This window comes from Rhinopithecus roxellana, chromosome 18 (genome assembly GCF_007565055.1).
Source record: "Rhinopithecus roxellana isolate Shanxi Qingling chromosome 18, ASM756505v1, whole genome shotgun sequence".
Classification (NCBI taxonomy): domain Eukaryota; kingdom Metazoa; phylum Chordata; class Mammalia; order Primates; family Cercopithecidae; genus Rhinopithecus; species Rhinopithecus roxellana.
Window position 1 is genome coordinate 46,407,482 of NC_044566.1, and position 27,312 is coordinate 46,434,793.

Genomic DNA, 27,312 nt, shown 5'->3' on the forward strand with positions numbered 1-27,312 from the left:
TGGGTCCTGGAGGGAGGTGTTTGGGTCATGGGGGCAGATCTCCTATGGCTTGGTGCTGTCCTTGTGGTAGTGAGTGGAATTCTGATCTTGTTTAAAAGTGTGTGGCAGGCCGGGCGTGGTGGCTCACGCTTGTAATACCAGCACTTTGGGAGGCCGAGGCCAGCGGATCACGAGGTCAGGAGATTGAGACCATCCTGGCTAACAAGGTAAAACCCCGTGTCTACTGAAAATACAAAAAATTAGCTGGGCGTGGTGGCGGGCACCTGTAGTCCAAGCTACTCGGGAGGCTGAGGCAGAAGAATGGAGTGAACCCAGGAGGCGGAGCTTACAGTGAGTCAAGATCGCACCACTGCTCTCCAGCCTGGGCAACAGAGCAAGGCTCCATCTCAAAAAATAAACTAAAAAGTGTGTGGCAGGCCAGGTGCGGTGGCTCACATCTATAATCCCAGCACTTTGGGAGGCCAAGGAGGATCACTAGAGGTCAGAAGTTTGAGACCAATCTGGTCAACCTGGTGAAACCCTGTCTCTATGAAAAATACAAAAATTAGCTGGGCGTGGTGGTGCATGCCTGCAATCCCAGTTACTCAGGAGGGTGAGACAGGAGAATCACTTGAACCTGGGAGGCAGAGGCTGCAGTGAGCTGAGATTGTGCCACTGCACTCTGGCCTGGGCAACAGAGTAAGACTCTGTCTTTAAAAAAAAAAAAAAAAAAAAGTGTGTGGCACCTCTCCTTCACTCTCTCTTGCTTCTGCTTTTGCAGTGTGATATACCTGCTCTTATTTTGTCTTCTGCCATGAGTAAAAGCCCACTGAGGCCTCCCCAAAAGCCAAGGGAATGCCATAACTATGCTTGTATAGCCTTCAGAACTCTAAACCAATTACATCTCTTTTCTCTATACATTACTCAGTCTTGGGTTTTTCTTTGTAGTAATGCAAGAACAAACTAACACATAAAATTGGTACTGAGGAGAAGGGCATTGCTATGAAGATACATAAAAATGTGGGAGCCACTTTGGAACCAGGTAACAGGCAGAGGTTGGAAGAGTTTCTAAGGCTCAGAAGAAGACAGGATGATGAGGGAAAGTTTGGAACTTCTCAGAGACTGGGTAAACAGCGTGACCAAAATGCTGATATTTATATTGACAGTGAAGGCCAGGCTGCCAAGGTCTCAGATTGAAATGAGGAACTTATTTGGAACTGGAGCAAAAGTTACTCATGTTATGCCTTAGCAAAGAGTTTGGCTAAATTCTATTCATGCCCTAAAGATCTGTGGAAGTCTGAACTTCAGAGTGATGACTTGGTATCTGATAGAAGAAATTTCTAAGCAGCAAAGCATTCAGGATTTGGCCAGGCTGCTTGTAACAGCCTATGCTCAGATGTGGGAGCAAAGCAATGACAAAGTTGAAATTTATATTCAAAAGGGAAGCAGCTTGTAAAAGTTTGGAAAATTTGCAGCCTGGCCATATAGCATGGAAAGAAAAAGCTTTGGGAGAGGGATTGCAGCAGGCTATAGAGTAACCGCTTGCTAGAGAGATCTGCATAACTAAAAAGGATCCAAGTAGGAATAGCCAAGAAAATGGGAACAAGGCCTCAAAGACATTTCAGAGACCACTGTGGCAGCCCCTCCCATCACAGACCCAGAGGACCAAGAGGACTGAATAGTTTCGGGGGCCAGGCCCAGGGCACCACTGCCCTGCACCACCTGAGGGGGCTGCTCCTTGTGTCTTGGCCATTCTGACTCCAGCCTCAGCTCAAAGGACCCTAGATACTGCTTAGGCTGCTGCTTTGGAGAGTGCAAGCTGTAAGCCTTGGTGGCTTCCACATGGTGTTAGGCCTCAAAACCTGCAGAATGCAAGAGTGAAGGAGGTTTGGCAGCCTGCACATACATTTCAAAGGATTTATAAGAAAGCCTGGGTGCTCAGGTAGAAGCCTGTCATAGTGGTGGAGCCTTCACCGAGAACCTCTATTAGGGCAGGATGGGGGAAATATGGGGTTGGAGCCCCCACACAAATACCCCACTGAGGCATTGCCTAGTGGAGCTGTGGGAAGTGGGCTGCCACCCTCCAGACCCCCAGAATGGTAGCACTGCATGCAGCTTAAATCCTGAGGCTGGAAAAGTCACAAGTACTCAACTCCAACCCATGAGAGCAGCCACAGGAGCTGTACCCTGCAAAGCCACATGGTTGGAGCTGGGAAAGGCCTTGGGAGTCCACTCCTTGCACCAGTGGAACATCCAGTCAAATATTATTTTAGAACTTTAAGATATAATGTCTGCCCAGCTGGGTTTCAGATCTGTATACTTTCTACATTTTCATTTTCTGTTATAGGAGTTTCTAGAAAAAAGAAAAAAACTGGGATGAGTTTGGATACTTGTAAAAATTCATTTGAGGGTCTTATGACTTCAGTATAATCGTTCATCATTTAATGGATTGCAATTATCCATGAAAATGAATAGGGTTTGTAGCCCCTTTCTTTTTGCCAATTTCTCCCTTTTTGAATGGGAATGTTTACCCAATGCTGGTACCCCTCCCCCCATTGTATCTTGGAAGTAAATAACTTGTTTTAATTTTACAGGCTTAGAAATAAATAACTTGTTTTAATTTTACAGGCTTCTAAGTGGAAGGGTGTGATGGTTAATACTGTCAATTTGATTGAAGGATGCAAAGTGTTGTTTTGGGTGTATCTGGGTGTTTCTGGGTGTTGCCAGAAGAGATGAACATTTGAGTCAGTGGACTAGGAAAGGAAGACCCGCCCTCAAGAAGACCCACCCACAATGTGGGTACCACTCCCCATTGTGGGATGTGTGTACCACATTGGATGTATGTACCATCCAATCAGCTGTCAGCACAGCTAGAAAAAACAGGCAGAAGGTAGAAGAAGCTGACTTGTTGAGTCTTCTGGCCTTCATCTTTCTCCCATGCTGGATGCTTCCTGCCCTAGAACATCAGACTTCAAGTTCTTTGGCTTTTAGGCTCTTGGACCTACACCAGTGGTTTGCCTGGGGCTCTCGGGCCTTTAGCCATAGACTGAAGGCTACACAGTCGGCTTCCCTACTTTTGAGGTTATGGGATTCAGACTGAGTCACTACTGGCTTCCTTACTCCTCAATTCGCAGACGGTCTATTGTGGGACTTTACCTTGTGATGATGTAAGTCAATTCTCGTTAATAAACTCCCTTTCATATATACATATATGCTATTAGTTCTGTCCCTCTAGAGAAACCAAACTAATACCAAGGGACATGCCTTGTCTCACATGAGACTTTGCACTTTTGAATGATGCTGAAATGAGTTGAGACTTTTGGGGAACTATTGGCAGGGGATGATTGTATTTTGCAATGTGAGAAGAACATGGTATTTGAGAGGCCAGAGGTGGAGTGATATAGTTTGGATGTTGTCCCCTCTAAATCTCATATTGAAATGTAACTCCCAGTGTTGAACATGGGGCCTGGTGGGAGGTGTCTGGTTCATGGGAGTGGATCCCTCATGGCTTCATGCTGCCCTTATGATAGTGAGTTCTTATAAGATCTGGCTGTTTTAAAGTGTGTGGCACCTGTACCTCACATCACTCTCTCTCTTGCTCCCACTCTCATCATGTGATGTTCAAGCTCCCATTTTGCTGTATACCATGAGTAAAAGCTCCCTGAGGCCCTTACCAGCAGCAGATACCAGCACCACACTTCTTGTATGGTCTGCAGAACTGTGAGCCAATTAAATCTCTTTTCCCTATAAATTGTCCAGTCTCAGGTATTTCTTTATAGCAATGCAAGAATGGCCTAACACAGACTGAGTCTCACTATGTTACCCAGGTGGGCATCGAATTCCTAGGCTAAAGTGATACTCCACCTCAGCCTCTCAAGAACTGAGACTACAGCTGCGCTCCACTGTGCCCAGCTTGTATGCAGATTTTTTGATTCACCTTCCTTCAATTCTTTCCTTGCCAAGATTTTCTCCCTCAAGTCCCAAGGCCGCTCTGAAGTCTGACTGCTAGCTCCTCAATCCACTAAAACCACCACATTCTACTTGTAATCCATTCTCCCACACCACAAACACCCTCAGGCAAAAGGCAAGGTAAAGGCAGAGCTTCCCTTCTTTCAGGAATTGTAACATCCACATTGGTTACTGTCCAGTTCTACTCAAGTCACGCCCACATTTGTTACTGTGCAGTTCCTTCAATAGCGACTTTATATATTTTTGGCAGCTTTAATAGTCCAATACAAACTACTTAGTAATGGAAAAAACCCAGAAGTCACCAGGTTATTTAAAAATGTGTCCAATAATTCTAATACCAAATAATCCTGTGGATATGTTTCTACTGTTTATTGTTTCTGCTAGTTTTCATTCATTTTGTCTTTCTCTTTGTGTGCCTGGTAATTGTGAATTATTTACCACACACTATATTTGAGAGATTGTTTGTAGACATAATGTAAATCTAGGATGGTGTAATCTTTCTTCAAAGATATTTTTCATTTTCATTTGTTTCTTCTAAGTAACTAAGGTCAAAGCACTTAAAACAGTGCCTGGCACATGGCAAATAGTTAATTCATATTTTTGTATGTCTGTCCACCCCACCCAGATTAAGAGTACATCAGCTTTTATATTCTCAACATCAATATGTTTGGTTCATAGTCAATATATTAGAAATAGCTGCTCCATAAATGACTTAGGGATCTGAAAATGAGGTAAGACATATGTGTGTTATGCATGTGTGAATCACACACATAAACACACAAAATCATTCATAATTTTTTAAAGATATAATCTTATATACAGTTTCTAAAAGAATTGTATAAATCTAGCATTTACCTTCAGGTGGTCTTGGTAGGATTTGCTTTGGGACACTTTCTACATTTTCATGTTCTGCTACAAGAGTTTCTAGAAAAATGAAAAACAAATGGGATAACTTTGGATACATGTAAAAATTCATTTGAGGGTTTTATGACTTCAATATAATTGTTCATCATTTAATGGATTCCAATTATCCATGAAAATGTATTCATGAAGGCATCTATCAGCATTGGCATTCTACTTCTGGAGGTCATCTAGATCACCTTTTGAATGATTGTGTATTCTCACTGCTTCTCTATATTAGCTTTTCTGATCCTTTGAATTCCTTTGTTGGTTCCCATCATCACCATCTGAGTGGAATACCCAGTCTGGCCTTGGCAGATCTGCAAGGTCAGGACTTCTGTTAATGCCCTATGGCTCAAGTATTATATGTATAGAAAAAAGGTGATTCCATCCTCCCACTCTGCAAACCCAAACGGGGAGGGGTACCATTAGCTTGCATGCCTTCTCTCCCCTTTACTCTACTTGACTCTGTAATTATACTATGTTCAGATTGTATTTACCTATCACAGACTGCCTGTGAGGTTTTCTTGGTAAAATTGGTGTTGGCAAGGAAACAAAACCTGGAAATTGAGTAACTTTTAGTGTCAATGTAGCAGTTGGTTTAAAACATTCAGGCCACTGTCCTTCTGGTTTCACAGATACAGTTGTAGGTGGAGGGCTTGGCACTGTTGCACTTAAATCTCTCGAGATGTGCTGATAAGTATCGCCTGGACTCTCCGGTAAAGGTTGATGCTCAGGGTGCACATTCTCAAGTTTGTGAGTGATAACTGAGCCAGGAGTACTTTCAGGTTTGGAAAACTTGGAAGAAAGAATTAAAATGTTTTCTAGCCTTTTTTCAGTATAAACATCTTTCATAGTTTTCAACTTTCTGGAACTTTCCATTTTGTTTGTTTGTTTCCCAAAAATTCGAGTAGAAGCTGAATGACAACGTGGAAAAAATATGGAACCAGTAGCAGTATCTGGAATCTGCTCATAGACATGCTTAGTAGGTTTTTGGGGTGATGAAATTGCAGTCACTCTTTCTTGTACACAATGATCAAAAAAGATATTTTGGATATTGATAGGTGTTAATGATTGATTTCTTAAAACATCAGGAAAACGAGTTTTATCCGTTTTAATGGAAGTGGTTTCATCTTCAGTGAATGTTACGTGTAGTGACCCAGTTTTACCAGTTTTGGCTAAACCAAAAGAAAAAAAGAAAAATTAAATTATATATATCAATATGTCACAGACAAAATATCTTAGCATTCACAACTTTTCTTTACCCACTCACCCCTTTCTCACCTTCTAAAAATGTTTCTGTATACACTTGCTCAGTTACCAGGATGTGTGTTGACATGACTGGTATAAAGTTTGAGTGAGCAACTGGAGAAGTGAAAAGGCTAAATTGTATTAGACTTTTAAAGGGTAGAGAACTATTCTTGGAAGAACAGAATTGGTAGAGAGAAGGGAAGATATAAGCTCCAATAATAGACTAGATTTTTGAGACGTTATCACTAAAACTCTGGCAATAGGGATGGATACAATTGATGAAGTTTTGCTATTTATCATACATCATTAGCTCTCCCTCATTTGAAATTTCCTTGACCAAAGATTTACATTTCTTTTAAATGCCAGACGTCAGACCAATGTGTCTTTTGAAGATGGTAACAATCTGATAGTGGTTACAGGTGCCATAAGCTCATTTAGATTATAACAACAAGTATTCTTTTCTATCTTATGTCCAGAAAATGCACTGAGCTTGCATTCTTAGGCAGGAATCATATATGCCTTTTCTTTCCTATGCAACAGAATGTGAAATGACATTTTTCTGTTCCCTCAGCTGAGCGCAATAAATGACGAGGATCTGTATATTCAAATGAGGAGATAATAGATTCATTAAGGCAAAATTTGCCAAGCGGTAGCCAAAATAAGTCCTTCAGCTCTTCACCCTTCACCCATCTGTTGTCTATACGGACAGCTAAAGACTGATCTGAGTTTGGAGAGAGTATTTCCTCTGAACAGAGCTATTGGAGTTTATGCATTTCCCTGATTTTTCCCTCCCCATTGAGGGTGTAGGAGGGATGATGTCCCCTATCTCAAACTAAGTGAGGGGGACTTTTTATAAATAAGAGGAATATATACCACAAGGAGAAAGTAACATCTCACTCTTCCCCTATCCACCTCCCCCACTGATACTTGCAGAACAGCAAAATGTATTGGTTTATCCAGTGCTGTTTCCTGATCAGAGTAATATAAGAGAATCATTTTAATTACTTGACTTGTATCTCCTGACATTTCCATGGGGTACAAGACTGATGCTGATTCTCACTTTAATTATTAACTTTTTAACAACATAACTCTTCCCCACACCTTGCCCCACTTATGGAGGAACCAAAACTATAATATGAGTTGAAAAAGAGAGTAGGGCCAGGCACAGTAGTTCATGCCTGTAATCCCAGCACTTTGGGATGCTGAGATAGTAAGATCACCTGAGGCTAGGAGTTCAAATCAGCCTGGGCAACATAGCAATACTCTTATCCTTGCAAAAAAAAAAAAATTAGTCAAGTGTGGCAGCATGCTCCTGTAGTCCCAGATACTTATAAGGCTGAGGTGGGAGGGTACCACGCGCCCAGGAGACTGAGACTGCAGTAAGCCATGATTGCACCACTGTACTCCAGCTTGGGTGATGGAGCGAGTCCTTGTCTAAAAGAAAAAAAAGAAAATAAAAAGGAAAAATGAAAAGAATAGAAAAAGAGAGTAAAAAAATAGGGTGGAAGAACTGATCAGGCCCCTCCTTCCCTTGGCTTGTGTAAGAATTAGCAGGCCTAGGTTGAGCTGGGAGAAGGGACACAGTCTGATTATATACTATATGGAAGTACTAATTTAGTACTGCTTTGGCAACCCCCAACAAATAAACTATATTGAAAATGTCCAAGGCCTGAGATGGGTTCTGGAAATCTTCAGTCCTCCACAATCATTCACACCAATGTCCCTTTCTTTCTTCCAATAGACCCCCACTCCCCAGCAGCAATGGGTTAACCTCTGCTGACTCAGAACCAAGTCTTGAACTTGAAGACAAAATTTGAACTTTGATCAATATGGCACTTGAGAGACAGCAAAATATCACAGTCCCATACACTTATGAACCCCTCTCTTCAAACCCAATGTCATGAAAACAAAATAGGAAAATAAAAATTTAAAAAAGGTTTTCCCCTGATTATCACTGGCATCGTCCTAGTCTTCACTGAGTTAATTTCCCATTGGTTTTCTGATATTGTCATACCATGTTTTCGCTGAATTATCAGAATCGGTATTAATTCAGATTTCTTAGTTTGCCATATAAAAATCTAAGTGAACAGGAACTACTTTATGTCACCTTTTTGTGTGATGACTCACTATGAAGTCTAAGGCAAAACTAAGGCTCCAATATGAAGCCTTAGTTACTGCAATCATTTCTGACAACCAAAAAGGCCCAATTGCTCATATATGACTTCATTTCACATGTTCATCACGCTATGTGGAATATCTTCTCTTATCAACCAGTTCAAATCGTTTTTTACTTTCAAAGAAGTCACCAGGTTATTTAATTAGCAGACGGTCTATTGTGGGACTTTACCTTGTGATGATGTAAGTCAATTCTTGTTAATAAACTCCCTTTCATATATACATATATCCTATTAGTTCTGTCCCTCTAGAGTAACCAAACTAATACAAAGGGACATGCCTTGTCTCACATGAGACTTTGCACTTTTGAGACAGCAAAGTCTACCTTAAACCCTATGCAATCCATCCTTCTTTGATAATACAACACATATTTATTGTTCTCATCAATTCATTCAAAGCACATTTGACACCTACCATGTGCCAGCTGTACAAACAGTGCTGGGGGTACAATGATACAACACAAACCTTACTACCAAGAAAGAGCTCACAATTTAGTATAGAAACTAGGCAGGTAAACAGTTATAATAAGTGGTTTGTAGGGGTAAATATGGAATACTATGGGAGAAAAGAAAAAGGCAGTCTTATTGGGTGGAGAAGTGATGCTTAAATAACTTTTCCCAACATGTAGGGTGAGCCAAAGCAGGGTGCGGTGTTGCCTCACCTGGGAAGCATAAGGGGTCCGGGAACTCCCTACCCTAGTCAAGGGAAGTCATGAGGGACTGTGCCGTGAGGAATGGTGCACTGCAACCCAGATACTATGCTTTTCCCATCATCTTCACAACCCCTAGACCAGGAGATTCCTTCAGGTGCCTACGCCACCAGGGCCTTGGGTTTCAAGCACAAAACTGAGTGGCCATTTGGGCAGACATCGAGCCAGCTGCAGGATTTTTTTTTTTTTCATAACCCAGTGGTGCCTGGAATGCCAGTGAGACAGAACTGTTCACTCCCCTGGAAAGGGGCCTGAAGCCAGGGACCAAGTGGTCTAGCTCAGTGAATCCCACTCCTACAGAGCCGGGCAAGCTAAGATCCACTGGCTTGAAATTCTTACCGCCAGCACAGCAGTCTGAAGTCAACCTGGGACACTTAAGCTTGGTGGGGGGAGGGGCATCTGTCATTACTGAGGCTTAAGTAGGCAGTTCCCTCCCCTGCCCCGCCGTCCCCTCCCCTGCCCCCCCGCACAGTGTATACAAAGCCACCAGGAAGTTCATAACTGCTGTAGCCAGACTTCCTCTCTAGATTCCTCCTCTCTGAGCAGGGCATTTCTGAAAGAAAGGCAGCAGCCCCAGTCAGGGGCTTATAGAGAAAACTCCTATCTCCCTGGGATACAGCACCTGGGGGAAGGGGCAGCTGTAGGTGCAGCTTCAACAGACTTAAACGTTCCTGCCTGCTGGGTCTGAAGAGAGCAGCGGAGCTCCCAGCACAGCGCTTGAGCTCTGCTAAGGGGGACAGACTGCCTCCTCAAGTGGGTCCCTGACCCCCATGCCTCATGACTGGGAGACACCTCATGCAGGAGAGATCTGGCTGGCATCTGGCGGGTACCCCTCTGGGACAAAGTTTCCAGTGGAAGGAGCAGGCAGCAATCTTTGCTCTTCTGCAGCCTCCACTGGTGATACCTAGGCAAACAGTGTCTGGAGTGGCCCTCCAGCAAACTCCAGCAGACCTGCAGCAGAGGGGCCAGACTGATGGAAGGAAAAAATAACAAACAGAAAGGAATAGCATCAACATCAACAAAAAGGATGTCCACACAGAAACCCCTTCCAAAGGTGACCAGTATCAAAGACCAAAGGTAGATAAATCCACGAAGATGAGGAAAAACAGCACAAAAAGGCTGAAAATTCCAAAAACCAGAATGCCTCTTTTCCTCCAAAGTATCACAACTTTATGCCAGCAAGGGAACAAAACTGGATGGAGAACGAGTTTGATGAATTGACAGAAGTAGACTTCAGAAAGTGGATAATAATAAACTCCTCTGAGCTAAAGGAGCATGATCTAACCCAATGCAAGGAAGCTAAGAACTTTGAAAAAAGGTTAGACGAATTGCTAACCAGAATAACCAGTTTAGAGAAGAACATAAATGAAGTGATGGAGCTGAAAATCACAGCACAAGAACTTCGTGAAGCATACACAAGTATCAAAAGCCAAACTGATCAAGCGGAAGAAAGGATATCAGAGATTGAAGATCAACTTAATGAAATAAAGTGTGAAGACATGATTAGAGAAAAAAGAAAAAGGAACGAACAAAGCCGCCAAGAAATATGGGATTATGTGTAAAGACCAAACCTACATTTGATTGGTGTACCTGAAAGAGATAAGGAGGATGGAACCAAGTTGGAAAACACTCTTCAGGATATTATCCAGGAGAACTTCCCCAACCTAGCAAGACAGGCCAACATTCAAATTCAGGAAAGACAGAGAACATAACAAAGATACTTCTCAAGAAGAGCAATCCCAAGACCCATAATTGTCAGACTCACCAAGGTTGAAATGAAGGAAAAAATGTTAAGGGCAGCCAGAGAGAAAGGTCAGGTTACCCACAAAGGGAAGCCCATCAGACTAACAGTGGATCTCTCTGCAGAAACACTACAGGCCAGAATAGACTGGGGGCCAGTATTCGACATTCTTAAAGAAAAGAATTTTCAACCCAGAATTTCATATCCAGCCAAACTAAGCTTCATAAGCGAAGGAGAAATGAAATCCATTACAGACAAGCAAATACTGAGGGATTTTTGTCACCACCAGGCCTGCCTTACAAGAGCTCCTGAAGGAAACACTAAATATGGAAAGTAAAAACTGCTAGGCCGGGCGTGGTGGCTCAAGCCTGTAATCCCAGCACTTTGGGAGGCCGAGACGGGTGGATCACGAGGTCAGGAGATCGAGACCATCCTGGCTAACACAGTGAAACCCCGTCTCTACTAAAAAAAATACAAAAAAACTAGCCAGGCGAGGTGGCGGGCGCCTGTAGTCCCAGCTACTTAGGAGGCTGAGGCAGGAGAATGGCATAAACCCGGGTGGCGGAGCTTGCAGTGAGCTGAGATCCGGCCACTGCACTCCAGCCTGGGCGACAGAGTGCGACTCTGTCTCAACAACAACAACAACGAAAAAAAAAAACAAAAAAACTGGTACCAGCCACTGAAAAAACATACTAAATTGTAAAGACCATCAACACTATGAAGAAACTGCATCAACTAAAGGGCAAAATAACCAGCTAGCTTCATAATAACAGGATCAAATTCACATATAACGATATTAAACTTAAATGTAAATGGGCTAAATGCCCCAATTAAAAGAGACAGACTGGCAAACTTGATAAAGAGTCAAGACCCATCAGTGTGCTGTATTCAGGAGACCCATCTCACATGCAAAGACACACATAGGCTCAAAATAAAGGGATGGAGGAATATTTACCAAGCAAATGGAGAGAAAAAAAAAGAAAAGAAAAGAAAATAGGAGGGGTTGCAATCCTAGTCTCTGATAAAACAGACTTTAAACCAACAAAGGTCAAAAGAGACAAAGAAGGGCATTACATAATGGGTAAAGTGCAACAAGAAGAGCTAACTATCCTAAATATACCCAATATGGGAGCACCCGGATTCATAAAGCAAGTTCTCAGAGACCTTCAAAAAGACTTAGACTCCTACACAATAATAATGGGAGACTTTAACACCCCACTGTCAATATTAGACAGATCAACAAGACAGAAAATTAATAAGGATATTCAGAGCTTGAACTCAGCTCTGGACCAAGCAGACCTAACAGATGTCTACAGAACTCTCCACCCCAGATCAACAGAATATACATTCTTCTCAGCACCACATCGCACTTATTCTAAAATTGACCACATAACTGGAAGTAAAACACTCCTCAGAAAATGCAAAAGAATGGAAATCATAACAAACAGTCTCTCAGGCCACACTGCAATCAAATTAGAATTCAGGATTAAGAAACTCACTCAAAACTGCACAACTACATGGAAACCAAGCAACCTGCTCCTGAATGACTATTGGGTAAATAATGAAATTAAGGCAGAAATAAATAAGTCCTTTGAAACCAATAAAAATGAAGACACAATGTACCCAAATCTCTGGGACACAGCTAAAGCAGCGTGTAGAGGGAAATTTACAGCACTATGCCCACAGGAGAAAGTGGGAAAGATGTAAAATTAACACCCTAACATCACAATTGAAAGAACTAGAGAAGCAAGAGCAAACAAATTCAAAAGCTAGCAGAAGACAAGAAATAACTAAGATTAGAGCAGAACTGAAGGAGTCAGAGACATGAAAAACCCTTCAAAAAAATCAATGATTCCAGGAGCTGGGTTTTTTAAAAGATTAACAAAATAGATAGACCACTAGCCAGACTAATAAAGAAGAAAAGAGAGAAGAATCAAAGAGACAGAATAAAAACACTGATCCCACACAAATACAAACTACCATCAGAGAATACTATAAACACCTCTACATAAATAAACTAGAAAATCTAGAAGAAATGGATAAATTCCTGGACACATACACCCTCCCAAGATGAAACGAGGAAGAAGTCGAGTCCCTGAATAGACCAGTAACAAGTTCTGAAATTGAGGTAGTAATTAATAGCCTACCAACAAAACAAAGCCCAGGACCAGACAGATTCACACCCGAATTCTACCAGAGGTACAAAGAGGAGCTGGTATGATTCCTTCTGAAACTATTCCAAACAACAGAAAAAGGGGGACTCCTCCCTAACTCATTTTATAAGGCTAGCATCATCCTGATACCGAAATCTGGCAGAGACACAACAAAAAAAGGAAAATGTCAGGCCAATATCCCTGATGAAGATCGGTGTGAAAATCCTTAATAAAATACTGGTGAACCGAATCCAGCAGCACATCAAAAAGCTTATCCACCACGATCAAGTTGGCTTCATCATTGGGATGCAAGGCTGGTTCAACATATGCAAATCAATAAACATAATCCATCACATAAACAGAACCAATGACAAAAACCATATAATTATCTCAATAGATGCAGAAAAGGCCTTTGACAAAATTCAACAGCCCTTCATGCTAAAAACTCTCAATAATTTCGGTATTGATGGAACGTATCTCAAAATAATAAGAGCTATTTATGACAAATCCACAGCCAATATCATACTGAATGGACAAAAACTGGAAGCATTCCCTTTGAAAACTGGCACAAGACAGGGATGCCCTCTCTCATCACTCCTATTCAACATCATGAAAATGGCCCTATTGCCCAAAGTAATTTATAGATTCAGTGCTATCCTCATCAAGCTACCACTGACTGTCTTCCCAGAATTAGAAAAAACTACTTTAAATTTCATATGGAACCAAAAAAGAGCCAATATAGCAAAGACAATCCTAAGCAAAAAGAATGAAGCTGGAGGCATCACCCTATCTGACTTCAAACTATACTACAAGGCTACAATAATCAAAACAACATGTTACTGTTACCAAAACAGACATATAGACCAATGGAGCAGAACATAGACCTCAGAAATAATGCCATACATCTACAACCACCTGATCTTCGACAAACCTGACAAAAACAAGCAATGGGGAAAGGATCTCCTATTCAGTAAATGGTGCTGGGAAAACTGGCTAGCCATACACAGAAAACTGAAACTGGACCCCTTCCTTGCACCTTATACAAAAATTAACTCAAGATGGATTAAAGGCTTAAATGTAAGACCTAAAACCATAAAAACCTTAGAAGAAAACCTAGGCAATACCATTCAGGACACAGGCATGGGCAAAGACTTCATGACAAAAATGCCAAAAGCAGTGGCAACAAAAGCCAAAATTGACAAATGGGATCTAGTTAAACTAAAGAGCTTCTGCACTGCAAAAGAAACTATCATCAGAGTGAACAGGCAGCCTACAGAATGGGAGAAAATTTTTGCTATCTACCCATCTGAAAAAGGTCTAATATCCAGAATTTACTAGGAACTTAAACATATTTACAAGAAAAAAACAAACAACCCCATCAAAAAGTGGGTGAAGGATATGAACAGACACTTCTTAAAAGAAGACATTTATGTGGCCAACAAACATAACATACGAAAAAAAGTTTAACATCACTAATCATCTGAGAAATGCAAATCAAAACCACAATGACATACCATCTCATGCCAGTCAGAATGGTGATTATTAAAATATCAGGAAACAATAGATGCTGGCAAAACTGTGGAGAAATAGGAACACTTTTACACTGTTGGTGGGAACGTAAATTAGTTTGACCATTGTGGAAGACAGTATAAGGATTCCTCAAGGATCTAGAACCAGAAATACCATTTGACCTAGCAATCCCATTACTGGGTATATTCCCAAAGGAATATAAATCAAATTCTACTGTAAAGACACATGCACATGTATGTTTATTGCAGCACTGTTCACAATAGCAAAGACATGGAACCAACCCAAATGCCTGTCAATGACAGACCGGATAAAGAAAATGTGGTACATATACATCATGGAATACTATGCAGCCATAAAAAGGAATGAGATCGTGTACTTTGCAGGGACATGGATGAAACTGAAAGCCATCATCCTCAGCCAACTAACACAGGAACAGAAAACCAAACACCGTGTGTTCTTACTCATAAGTGGGAGTTGAACATTGAGAACACAGAGACACAGAGAGGTGAACAACACACACCAGGGCCTGTTAGGGGGTGGAGAGTGAGGGGAGAAAATTTAGAGGATGGGTCAATAGGTACAGCAAACCACCATGGCATATGTATACCTATGTAACAAACCTGCACGTTCTGCACATGTATCCTGTTTTTTTGATTTTTCTTTTTCTTTTTTTTAGATGAAATAATAAAACAAATTTTGAACACCTACTATGTGCAAAGCCCTCTGTCAAGAGCCTTTGCAGCAAGAGAGCTCTGCTTTCCCCACCAAAAAAAAGGAGCCATCCAGCCCAAAATGTCCATAGTGCCAAGGTTGTGAAATTCTGTACTAGAAGATAAACTTTAAACAAAAGATGAATAGAGAAACTACAAGATAACTGGTAATCTTGAGCTGTAAATCTACATACTGTAATATTACAGAGCAGATTGTAAATACAGAACATTCTAGAAATGTAGAAATGATGATGTAGAAATCATGTAACAAAAGTTGGGAGAGAAAGTAAGAGAGGAAATTGTGGCAGTATTACAGGTAAGTTGAGTTACATATTGTTAATAGCCATAGGTCACAAGATGATAATTTAACATTATAAATCAAGTTATAGACTAGGTATATTTGAACAGTTTAAATGTTGACACTAAAACTGCAATCAACTAAAATCAGATGGAAGAGGAGACTAAGAAGGGGAAAATGTATTGCTTATAATAAGGAGGGAATAGAAACCATACACAGAAATAGAGGATTAAGTATTATATAAAGTTATAGTTATAAAAGTGGCTCATATTTACTTCATAGCACTTATCACAGGGTAATTTTACATTTACTTATATGACTGACTGATTACAATCACTATCTCAGTGGGTAACTAATGAAGGGAACTGGTAAGGTCTGTTTTTGCTCACTAAATATATTCAGTCCTCGTTATTTGCGGTAGTTCTGTTCTGCAAACAATGAATTACTCATTACTCAACCATTTCTCCTAGGAGAAATATGGGGCTAGGTTCCTACAAACCTCTGGTTTCAACATTTTCATCAACTGATCAACATGCAATTTTGTTTTATATTTGTTTCTATTTAAAGACACTTTAATAAATATATACAGTTGATTTGTTAACATTGAACTCAGGGCCAACAACACTACTCATGCCTGAAGGAAGCTTATCTAACACATATCTTGTTCTCTGTAAGGCCCGTCACAGCCTTCTTGTGCTCAGGAACACTAGACAGTCCTTCAGCACTATGCTTGGGGCCCACAGTGAAATCACTAACTAAAAGCACAAAACATTCAGGAAACACAGCGCTAAACAGACAGGGAACACAGTACCTGTTTACAACATGAGAGCTGAAACAAGAAGGCAGAGGTGGCCTCGTTCCACCTCAGCTGGGGGCATGGGTGTTGAGTGACTCACATTTTTCAGTGCTCTGCACACATCCACGCACGACTGAGAAAGCCCTGTGAGTACCAATTCTGGGGTTACACGTACATTTTATCGATGAGGTAAACTTGAACCTACTAAGTCCACCAGTAAGTATCAATAAATGCATCTGTAGGCTTGAATTGGATGTTCTCATCTGACAACAAACATTTGTAAGTTATTAGTGAGTGTATTTATTGCGATTCTGAGCTGTGCAAGTCAAGGAATTTCTATGAAAGATACATAAATGTTAATACACATATCTGATTAATACACATACCTGTATGGGTTTTTATCTCATGTAAAGACGGCTTAGTGAATTTTGGAGGTAAGGGTCTTCGAAGAAGTAGTGGGGGCTTTTGCATTTTAATGAATAATAAGTGCTGTTTTTCATAATCCTTGGTGTAAGTGAGAATTGAAAAGGTTTTGAATATGTTTGAATTGTTGAAAAATAAGAATTTAGATTACATCTTAATGAAAATCATTCTGTTGCAATATTCTACTGAATCCAAGCAGAATTCCTTTATGAAAAAAAAAGAGGGTAAGAAAATAATTCTTTAAAACTTCTATTAATAGAAAGAATCCAGTTAAAATGTACGTTTATAAGGAAACGTATAATTTTAAAAATATGTGTATTATTACTACCCAGGATCATTCTACAATTTTCCATGTTAGTACAAAGTTCAATTTGCCAATGCTATTTCAACTAGTGAATACTGATTTTTCAGAATAGTCGAAATGACATATTTTTCTCTCCCTCCAAAATGTTATCACTATAAATGTAGAAAGAATTTGGTCAGAAATATGTAGACGATCTCTTCATTAGATAAGCCTCTGAAGACCCACCATATCTAACTATTCACAAACAAATTATTTTCTTTCTATAATGGCTTTTCAACCACTATGCTTGGGCCAAAACCATTCAATCCTAAAATAAGGTAGGTTTCACTATAATGAGGTTTCCCAGGGCTGCTGGATCCCAACTCATGCTGTTTAGAAATGATGCCAGAAGATGCACCCCTAAAATGTGCTTTTAGTTTGCAGGGCAACATCAAAAGTGCCTGGCATGGCACTACTCCATTGATAGCCTAGAAGGGAACACCCTGGAACTGCACAAATGGGCCGTTTACCGCCAAAAGATAACTGCACACAAACGCTCAAGGTGTACTCCCTGGTCATACATTCCACTCGATGCTGGAAATCTCCCTTCCGTAGTACCCAAAGAGGTGCACGGAAGTGCTGGACTCCCACACTACCCTTTAGGATAATCAGCCGCTTCCCAAACCAACTGGCTTTTCGTCTCCTATCTCCTATTCCTCGGAATCTAGGCAGCGAGGTAAAGGTCCAGCAAGGTGGCGGGTCTTCCTGCAGGAGGCTGTTCCCGAAGAAGCACCACGGATCCACCCTCTAGGAGGCCAAGGAGACACACCCTAGCAACCGGGGTCCGCTAAGCCAGCCCAGCCACTTGATGCGCAGGCGCGGGGGCGGGACCGGCGGGGCGGGCACCGGGAGGGGCCGGCCCAGCCCACTGTGCGGCGCGCGCGGAGTCCTCTAGCCTTACTCAGCCGCCCTGTGGGGCTGCAGGGGAGGCTGCGGGCCGTGGGGACCGGAGGAGAAGCCGGCTCCACGTGCAGCTGCTGTACGGAACGCCGTGGTGACAATTGTTATTACTATTCTTATGCTTAATGGCAATGACCACTATTATTTATTATTTACTTCTCTCGATTACAGGATGCTTTACTTGGGTGTCTAGAATATGGGCTGGCATTCTTTAACGCTGCACTTTTGCGCAGCCGGGTCCCGAGGCTAATTTTGCAGTGCTCTCGAAAAGCGGGCATTCGGTTTTCTTTCTCTTCCTTTCGTGCAACCTGTTTTGTCTTTCTGATCCTTTAAAGTTCCCGGCTGAGGCTGGATTGTGTAGAAATAAGGGTATTAGGGATGCAAGCGGGCTGTAAAAGAAACCCATTTCTCACTGTCATCGTCCTCTGTTCCGGTTATCATATTGTGACGTGTCGCCTCTGTCATGGTGTTGATGAACCTGTGTGTGCAGTGATCGAGACATCGTGTGTGTTTGCAAAAATGTGCGTGTTTCTCTGGAGATGTGAGGGGGAAAGAGCACTAGAAAGAACTCATCTGATAGATGCGGAAATCCGAGCTCAGAAAGTATACTAGGTAGAGCTTCCTTCCAGGTTTGGTTTTTTTCGAAGTACAAGTGCAGGAACTTTATAACAGAAGTTGGAAGATGAGAGACTTCTGTATAGATCTTTCTAGCTTTGGGGATCTTTCAAGATTCACACCATAACCATGTCTTCCTTTTTCTCCTAAGTAGCAAACATATTTTAAAACAATGAAAACAGTAGAAAAGTTTAAACAAAAAAGTAATCAGACTCTGGAAAATATTATGCAACTCGTTTTCCTTTATAGTGCTAGTGTACTGTTTCTTTTAATCGTAAGATTACTGTGTCCCAATTATACTGCTGCCCTAGACTATGAATTTATTTCCACTTTGGCTGTATCTGCACCATAGATTCATTAGTTTCTCAGAAATACAAAGCTGAAAACAAAAGGCAGCTCTGATGCCTAAGATTAGTCTCAAGTAATATATATCGGGCATATTTTGTAAATGTGAAAAAATGTTTATATTTTTAAGCGTAAAAAATGGCAGTGTAAACTGAGTCAGGTACCTATGCTCTTCAAGATCGTTGGAACCAAGAGAACTACGGGAATTCAGTTTCACTGACTGACGTTTGGCCTTTAAAATTTATGCTTTGTTTTGTGTAGTCGAAAGCAAGCCTTCTGAATGCTTTTTCAAAAAATGCTTTGTCACACGTGGAATCCGCAGGCATCCAGGTTTCATTCCTTGCAGATTTCTTCCAGCAAGTATGAGACTAAAACCTAGGGCGGTTTAATATGTAATCTTCTCAGGTGTGAACATTTTGTTTTCTATTTCTACCACTTAGTATCAAACATTTAGGCAAATGAGATAGTTATTATGAAAATTAAATCCATGGCTTGGTATGTTTTATATGTATATATGTTCTTCTAACACATCTGACCCGCTTTGTCTGTAGAAATGATGTATCAGTGTAGGATGGGTTTAGACAGGACAAATGAAATTCAATTTAGATTATTTTATAGTTCTTATACTTTTGAAAATATTATCCCCTCAATTTTCTTTCTTCTTTTGTAAAAGAATGTGTTTTTGAAATAATGAATAGCTCCCTTTTTGATTTTAAGGGTCTGCTTTTTCTGATGTACGCACAGTCAGCCTATTTATTGGTCCCATCCCCTTTGCAGTTTGGCAGAACCTTACGAAGAAGCTTCCCAAACTGAACCACAGTGCTTTCACTCTATTAGCAAATTGTACTAAACATGCCAGCATAATGATGAGTGTCAAGGTTATAGACATCCTGCATTTTTAAAATGTTGCTAAAATGAGATAAAAGCCTTATGCAAAAGCAACCGCAGGCATCCTGCAGGTAATGCTATCGATTTCCCTAATAAGTGGGAAATGCTTGGGGGACCTTAGATTTGCTGCTGGTTCTGTTGAAATGATGTAAAAAGTGTTGCTAGACATCTTCTTTATTTTCCATAGACCTGTCGCTTATTTATTTATTTACCCTTAAAATAGGACAGAGGTTTACAAAACAGTTTGGCCATTACAGTTTTAACCTAATATTTTACCTTATGGAAATGATGGAGTAATTTGTGTTTTTATGTTCATATTAGTTTTCTTAAGTACTGTTAAAGAATGAATAGTTATTTTTGAGCACATATTTGTTCAACTACTGAGTCTCCAGAGTAACACAGGGCACTAAAATGCTTTTGAGAAAGAGGTGTTTTATTGGTCTGAATTTACCTGTTTATATTAATTATATGTACAGGGAAATGTCTTCTTCACCCGTCACAGTGGCTTAAATGTACCCACTTATTTCATGTGTTTTCATGCTGTTGCCTAGAGAATCATTTTATATTTTCTCAAATGTTAATAAAGATATTTTGAAGAAGCTGCTACTTTTTTTATCCCCATTTCACTTTCACTGTCAAGACAAACACTTCGTTTTTAATTATTTTAGCCAATTATTTCTTTTTGTCTTTCAAGGTGATAGTTATTTCCTTTGTTTGAACCGGAGATCCTGGGATTCCTTTAAAAAAATTACTAATAAGGAAATGTCATGCAACCTTTATCATGGAATTAAAAAAAAAAAATCCAAACACAAAGAAAGGACAATGTCTGTCTGTTTTCAAAAGTGCCTTCATGAATTTAGTCATTCATTCCAGAATCATTTACTGGAAACCTACTATGCATAAGTTACTTCACTAGGTGCTAAACTTTAAACTTTACTAAAACAACTTATAATGATTAATTTGAGGCTTTATAATTTAGACATCAAAATGAAATTTTAAATCATTTCCAAAGACTACACTTATCTGCATTATAACTACTCGAGGGTTTTTTTTTATTTTAACAATTTTTTATTATATTGCTTTGGTAGAATAGTGTTGTTTATTCACACTCCTCTGATTCTCAGAAACATTTCTGAGTTTTTTTTTTTTTTTTAGCTGCAGTGATCATTTTAAACTGTCTGCAACCAGCCAATATTAGATATTTGTATATATTGTATGATTGTGTCCTTCACCAAAAAAAGTTAAATAACAGTTGTTTCCTTAATATTAGGCACTTAAGCATGAGTAATGTACATTACTATGTGGAAGGCACTGTTTTAAATGTTGATTTTGTTTTAGCTTCACAATTACTACATTAATTGAGGATGCTGGCATCTGTGTTAAATTTCAAGCACAGGAAGTATAGCACAGCTCTACCCAGCTGGGTTCACATTTGGCCGCTACTTGTCAGCTCTGTGCCCTTGGATCAGCTACTTAACCTAAGCTCCAGGGGTTTCCTCATTTGTAAAACTGGGTTACAATGGTACTTACCAAAGGGTCTTGTGAGGAGTTAAAGAGATAATCTGTGTCAGGAGCTTAGTTCTGTGCCAGTCACAGAGTCAGTGCTCAGTGGATGTTGTTAGAAAATTAAAATAAAACAGCCCAGTTTTCCGGTCTCCGCACCCCTGCTTTATGTGATGATAGTCTATGTTAATTGAAATATTGGAGGGCTGTACATCCTGGGCATTTATCCACAACATTTATCCACAACATTTCACATTTAACTTTCCTAATGTCTCCAAATATTGGCAACTCTAGTTTGCAGTTCTCGGACTATGGCACAAATGCTGTGCTCTAGGCAGTGTCCTACATTCTGTCTCAGGTCTTTATACTCCTCTGGGTGGCGCAGGAGCTGTGGGAGAGCTAGTGCCTGAAGGAATCCTGGTACAGTGATGTAAGGAGGCCTTGACTCTCCCCCACATGAGTTGGGTCTGCGAGCTGCCGTCACCATTGATTGAGCTGGGCTGAATTGATGAGGAATTTCAACCGGTAACCCAAGGAAGAAAGCCTCTTTGTTCTCAGCATCTTCCAGGCCACTTGGTGTGCCTAACAAAGGTTAAAAAGGGCTGCAATGTGAAGCTCCTTGGAATGGCTAGAAGGAAAGGTGTTAAATGCACATGATCTTTCTTAGGTTTTTTCCTAATGTGCACACCGGACTTTGACAGATGAGTCTGAGTCCCTGTACTGGCTGGGATTTAGTCCTAAACTTAGGAGGAATGTGTACCATATCAATAGAGTGTCTGAGCTGGATGCTCTCTATTCAACCCTCAGCAAACACCTGTAGCAATTAGAGCCGCAGGTGAGAAAAATGCTTTGCAATGACTTATTCTTCATTCTAATGTCCACATATGACCTTAAACAGTAGATACGATTTGCTTTTCAAACCTAGCATTCTGCTTATACCTACTGCCCTATGGAGTATATGTTTTATTCATAAGTGTATGAGGCTGAAAGTTGTATATGGGAGTAAGAGCGGGACATGTAAGAGTCCATTGTATTCTGTGGGTTGAGTGTTGGTAAAGAACTTGTATTTCTTATACCAGAACTAGACAACTAGAAGTGTAACTCACATTTCAGTATCATGTAGTTTAGTATGCTGTTGACAGTTATGCTACATTTCTGACCATTGCAATCTCCACTTTATAATATGTTGCCAAATTTATAATATGATGGCAAATTTTATCAGGGTAGAATTAAGTTTCAGAACATTGCTTCTCTCTTCGCCCTGTCCCAGGTAGCAGAAAATTTCTTCATTTCCTTTGCCAGGTTTTCCAGGTGAGGTAATACCCAACCAAGGAAAAGAATATAGTGTCCAACTCTATTCAGAAGCCATGGGGAAGGCAGTTTGTGGGGCTTTATTCTTCTCCCCACTGCAATTCCAAGAAAGCAACTATGCTTGTATGAGTTTGACATACTAGGCTCTGCTGTTTGAAGAAAAGTTTCTATGGCTACAAGAGATTGCATGCAAACCACCAAACCAGGTGGCTTTAGGTGTTTTCAGCCTTGAGACAGTCTGTGTTTCTGCTTCTCATTGGATGGTATCTTGCCCTGGAAAAGTTTCTCATGGAAAACTTGCGTGGCCATTGCTGGGGTACCTTCCTTGTGCCCAGGAGCTACACACACACCGTCACTTCCCAAGCCATCTGAATTAGGCTCAGTGGTAGCTCTGGGTCACCACTGCTCTCAGTGGGAACAAAGGCCAGAACGTTCCTTTCTTCCCAACTCCCTACTCTCTCCCAAACTCACAACGTTAGAAGGGATTGCTTCCAGAGGATTTGTAACTTGGTGTATCACTTTACCCAAGTGCTCCTGCTTAGGAAAAGAAAAAGCAAAGTGCCTCACCCTGTGCACTCACTGACTGAGGACATTGGCAGTACATAGTTGTTAGACACTTGATGTCCCCAGTGAAGGTAAAAAGAAGATGGCACTAATGGGGTCAGTGATGACAGCAGCTTTCTGAAAGGAGTTAAAGTGAGAGACCACAGGGGTTGAAAGTGGAACCATGAGTATAACAAATCTGGTTTGGCATCGTTTGCTTAATAGAAATCAGTTAGTTAAAAACCAGAAGGGCCGGTTTTGCTACTCTTGTACTGTGCACCGTAAGACAAGCTGTGATGAATTAGAATGGCTATGATTTCTACAGCCATACCAGAGGGCTAGAGTTAGTTGGCCTAGTGTGTTTCTTCATAAATATATTTATGTTTCATACTTTCATAGGACAAAGAGTCAAAGATAAATGTTTTCTGTGAGCTGTAAAAGTATGAGAACATTGAGGGCTTTAAGAGCTTCTTACAGTCATGGAGATGTGAATTTTAAAGGCCAGAACTTCCTGAATGAATTGCTGACATGTTCTGCCTAAAGGATTAAGGAACCCCAGAAGGGAATGGCTCCAGCGAAATGGAATACCGACCCTTATCTCCTGCTCGATCTCTAGACCTCCCTCAGATGACCTCTGCCCTTCAGAAACATCTGCACAAAGATTAACAGGCACCCTTCTTCCTGGTACTTCATAGTATCTCTCCCAAGTAGAAGGGACAGACTTTTGATGGAACAGGGTGAGGCACAGGAAGTGAGTACCCTCTGGGGAGGCCACACAGCCATAGTCAGAGATAAGATTAAGATCTTGTCTTCTGAAACTAATAAAATGCTCTTTATAGTGATTTTATACTGTTTACGTATTTTAGAGATAGGGTCTCGCTCTGTCCCCAGGCTGGAGTGCAGTGGCATAGTCATTATCTCGCTGCAGCCTCGAACTCTCAGGCTCAGGAGATCCTCCCACCTCAGCCCCCTGAGTAGCTGGAACTACAAGCACCCACCACTGTGTCCAGCTCATTTTAAACTTTTTTTGTAGAGCAGAGTCTCACAGTGTTGCCCAGGCTGGCCTCAAACTCCCGCTGAGGAGATCCCCCCACCTCAGCCTTCCAAAGCCCTGGGATTACAGGCATGAGCCACGATGCCTGACCTTGTGTGTTGTCTTTCGAGAAATGTTTATTCAAGTCCTTTGCCCAATTTTTAGTAAGAATATTTGTTTTCTTGTTATTGAGTAGTTTGAGTTGGATGTGAGCCCCTTATCTAGTATATGATTTGCAGATATTTTCTCCCAGTCCATGGGTTGTCTCTTCATTCTATTGCTTCCTTTGCAGTACAGAAAGAAAATAGCATCTTATTGTAACTAGTATTTGATTATTAATGAGTTTAAACATTTTTTCATATGTTTATTACTGAGTGTATTCTGTTGTAAGTGGCTTATCCCAGTCCCTTGTCCATTTTTACATGGTAGTATTTTATCTTCCCCTTAATGGTTTTTTTTTTTAATTTTAATTTTTTTTTTTTTTTGAGACACGTGTTGCTCTGTTGCCCAGGCTGGAATGCAGTAGGACGATCATAGCTTACTTGACCTCCTGGGCTCAAGCAATCTCCCCACCTCAGCCTCCTGAGTAGCTGGACTACAACGCATGCCGCCACACCCAGCTAATTTTTTTTAAAAATTTTTTGCAGACACGGAGTTTCAACATGTTGCCCAGGCTGGTCTCAGACTCCTGGGCTAGAGCAAGCTGCCTGCCCCAGCCTCCCAGAGGGCTGGAATTACAGGCGTGAGCCACCATGCCTGGCCTCTGTATGATTTTTAAGAGATCCCTAATGATTTTTAAGAGATATTATGGATACACAATATGCCCCGTTTGCCTACTGAGGCTATGTAAGATGAGATATGAAGTGGTTACATATGTGGGCCCTAAAGTCAGATAGACTGGGTCTGAATACTGACACCATCGTTTACCAATTATATGACTTTGGTCAAGTTAACCCTTTAATTCTTAATTTCCACATCTGTAAAATTGAGGCAATAATGGCACCTACCCCAAACAGAGTTGTGAAAATTAAATGAGAACATGCTCAGAATGCTTCAACACAGTTCCTGGATCACTGAAAATGTTCAATAAATGTCAACTACTATTTTTTCTCAATGATAATTCCAAAGTTGATTGTATAAACGAAGTACCATACTCATTACTGTTATTATTATAATTACATATAACTGATTTGTTGCTAAATTACACTAAAATGGTTCTTGTGGTCTTTATATACATACACACATATACATACATATACATATATATATATATATATATGGGAAGTGGAGATGAACTCCCTAGTCTGCAGCAAGCAGAGAACTGAAATAAAACGCCTTGCATAAATCTGAGAGCTTCACAATTAAGACCCTTTCTCTGAAATAGGGACTACAGAATCCACACTCTAGCCCGCAACATATCAAGGAAGCTGACCATAGGCTAGGCAAACAATATATTAATACTGGACAAAGTAGACTCTAATAGGCTTATTTTTTAAGGATACAAAGAAATGATTCATCAAGGTGATGTGCCAGCATATGACTGTCTGCACTCAGCCGCATAACTTCTAAATACCAGAAACAACAATTGACAAAATGACAAGGCGCTATTGATAAATCTACCTCTAAAATGAGAACCCCTTGTTTAAAAAAAGCACATGTCTCTTAGAAAATAAAAGCTCAAGCAAACAAAAGATTCCTAAGGATATGGGAGATTTCGATAAACCAAGTAATACACTTTATCTAGATTGATATATAGATACCTGTATCCAATAAATCAAGAACACATATTCCTCTTTGGTACACTTGAAATATTTACCAAGATTGGCCACAAAGGAAATCTTAACAAATACTAGAGGGGCACTTAGTAGATATTCCAGTTTGACTAGAGAAGAAGTTGGGTAGGTCAGGCTAGCAATGGAAGTCTGATAGGAACTTAAATATTAGGATATTGACAGGCAGTAGGAAGCTACTGGAAGATTTAGAGCAGGGAAGCTACAGGATCTGCATTAAGAGATGAATCTGGAATTGAGGCCAGGTTATTCTCTTAATTTTCAAGGGTGAATGAGGAAAGATCCAGCTCTGACAGAATAATGAGTTGTGTAAAGTGAAGGCCAAATGACATCACCAGAGATAGCAGTAATTCAAAGAAAGCAAAGCAGAGGAATTGAACAGCTGCAGTATGCACGGTAGGTAACAGGGCAGTGAACGCAGACCACCCTGGGCCTTGGGGGTCAGCACCATGCTCACAGGGCAAAGCATGAATTCCAGAAAGTCACTACTAACCTCATTAGAAATCTTAGTGTGGTTTTCCTGTGTGTTTTGAACTTAATTTTAAGCTTAGTTTGGATTTACAGTTATGATCTAACTGCAGTAGCAGCTTACCCCAAGTTTGCTGTTTGCTTATGTAATACAAATAGGTAAAGACAACTCTGGAAGTCTGGGATGATTTTTTCATGTATGTATTCATGCTAGAGAAGTTGTAGTCTAGTTGATTCTCCTCATTCTACAGATATGGAAAATTAAGCACAGAAAGGTGAATGATTATTAATTATAGTAATAAAAATGATTGAATATGAGTACTAGCACTTTTAGAACATATGTTATGTGTTAGTCATTATATTATACTAAGTACTGTCCATGAATTCCCTTATTTATGCCTCGTAACTATGCTATGATGTAGGTGCTATTTACTTTTCCTGTATGCTAATAAGGATACTGAGGCTTAGATTAAGAAGACCATAAACCCAGGGACTAGCTTTGGGACCCAAGCCTTTGTAACTCCACAGAATGAGCTCTTAGCCACTTTGCTATCCCAACTTGACGTGGACACACAAGTTGCAACCCAATCAAATTTAGATTCAAGATCTCTTGACTTGTCGTCTAGTGTATTTCCTGTCTCACCTCAGGCCTCTGTTCTCTACATTTCTTTGAGAGTATACAGCTAAAGCCACAGAGTAGTTTTAGATCTTATGGTAAGAAAAATGCTTAGTTAGGCACATCTCCTGTATCAGAAGTTCAGAATCATATTTCCGCTTTCTGACTTTTCAGAGTTCCTGGGATGTTTTAATTAGACACTTGACATATTTTAAATTTTCTCTATCACTTGTAGCACACACCAGATGTTCAGGTTTTGGTCCAGATGTTGGTTCAGTAAGGATTTATTGGATGCATTAATGAAAATCTAGAACCTCCTTACT

At 40.5% G+C, this 27,312-nt stretch overlaps 1 protein-coding gene across 1 annotated transcript in view; it reads right to left on the reverse strand.

Moving 5' to 3' along the window:
- Window positions 1-17,763, reverse strand: part of LRRC63 (leucine rich repeat containing 63) — a 62,188-nt gene extending 44,425 nt beyond the window's left edge. The window contains exons 1-4 of the mRNA XM_030921872.1: window positions 17,448-17,763; window positions 16,598-16,715; window positions 5,349-6,026; window positions 4,804-4,872 (exon numbers count right to left, since the gene is read on the reverse strand). Coding sequence (XP_030777732.1) covers window positions 4,804-4,872; window positions 5,349-6,026; window positions 16,598-16,682 — 832 coding nt within the window. The 5' untranslated portion in view covers window positions 16,683-16,715; window positions 17,448-17,763. The remainder of the gene's footprint in view (window positions 1-4,803; window positions 4,873-5,348; window positions 6,027-16,597; window positions 16,716-17,447) is intronic.
- Between the last annotated feature and the right edge of the window lie 9,549 nt (window positions 17,764-27,312).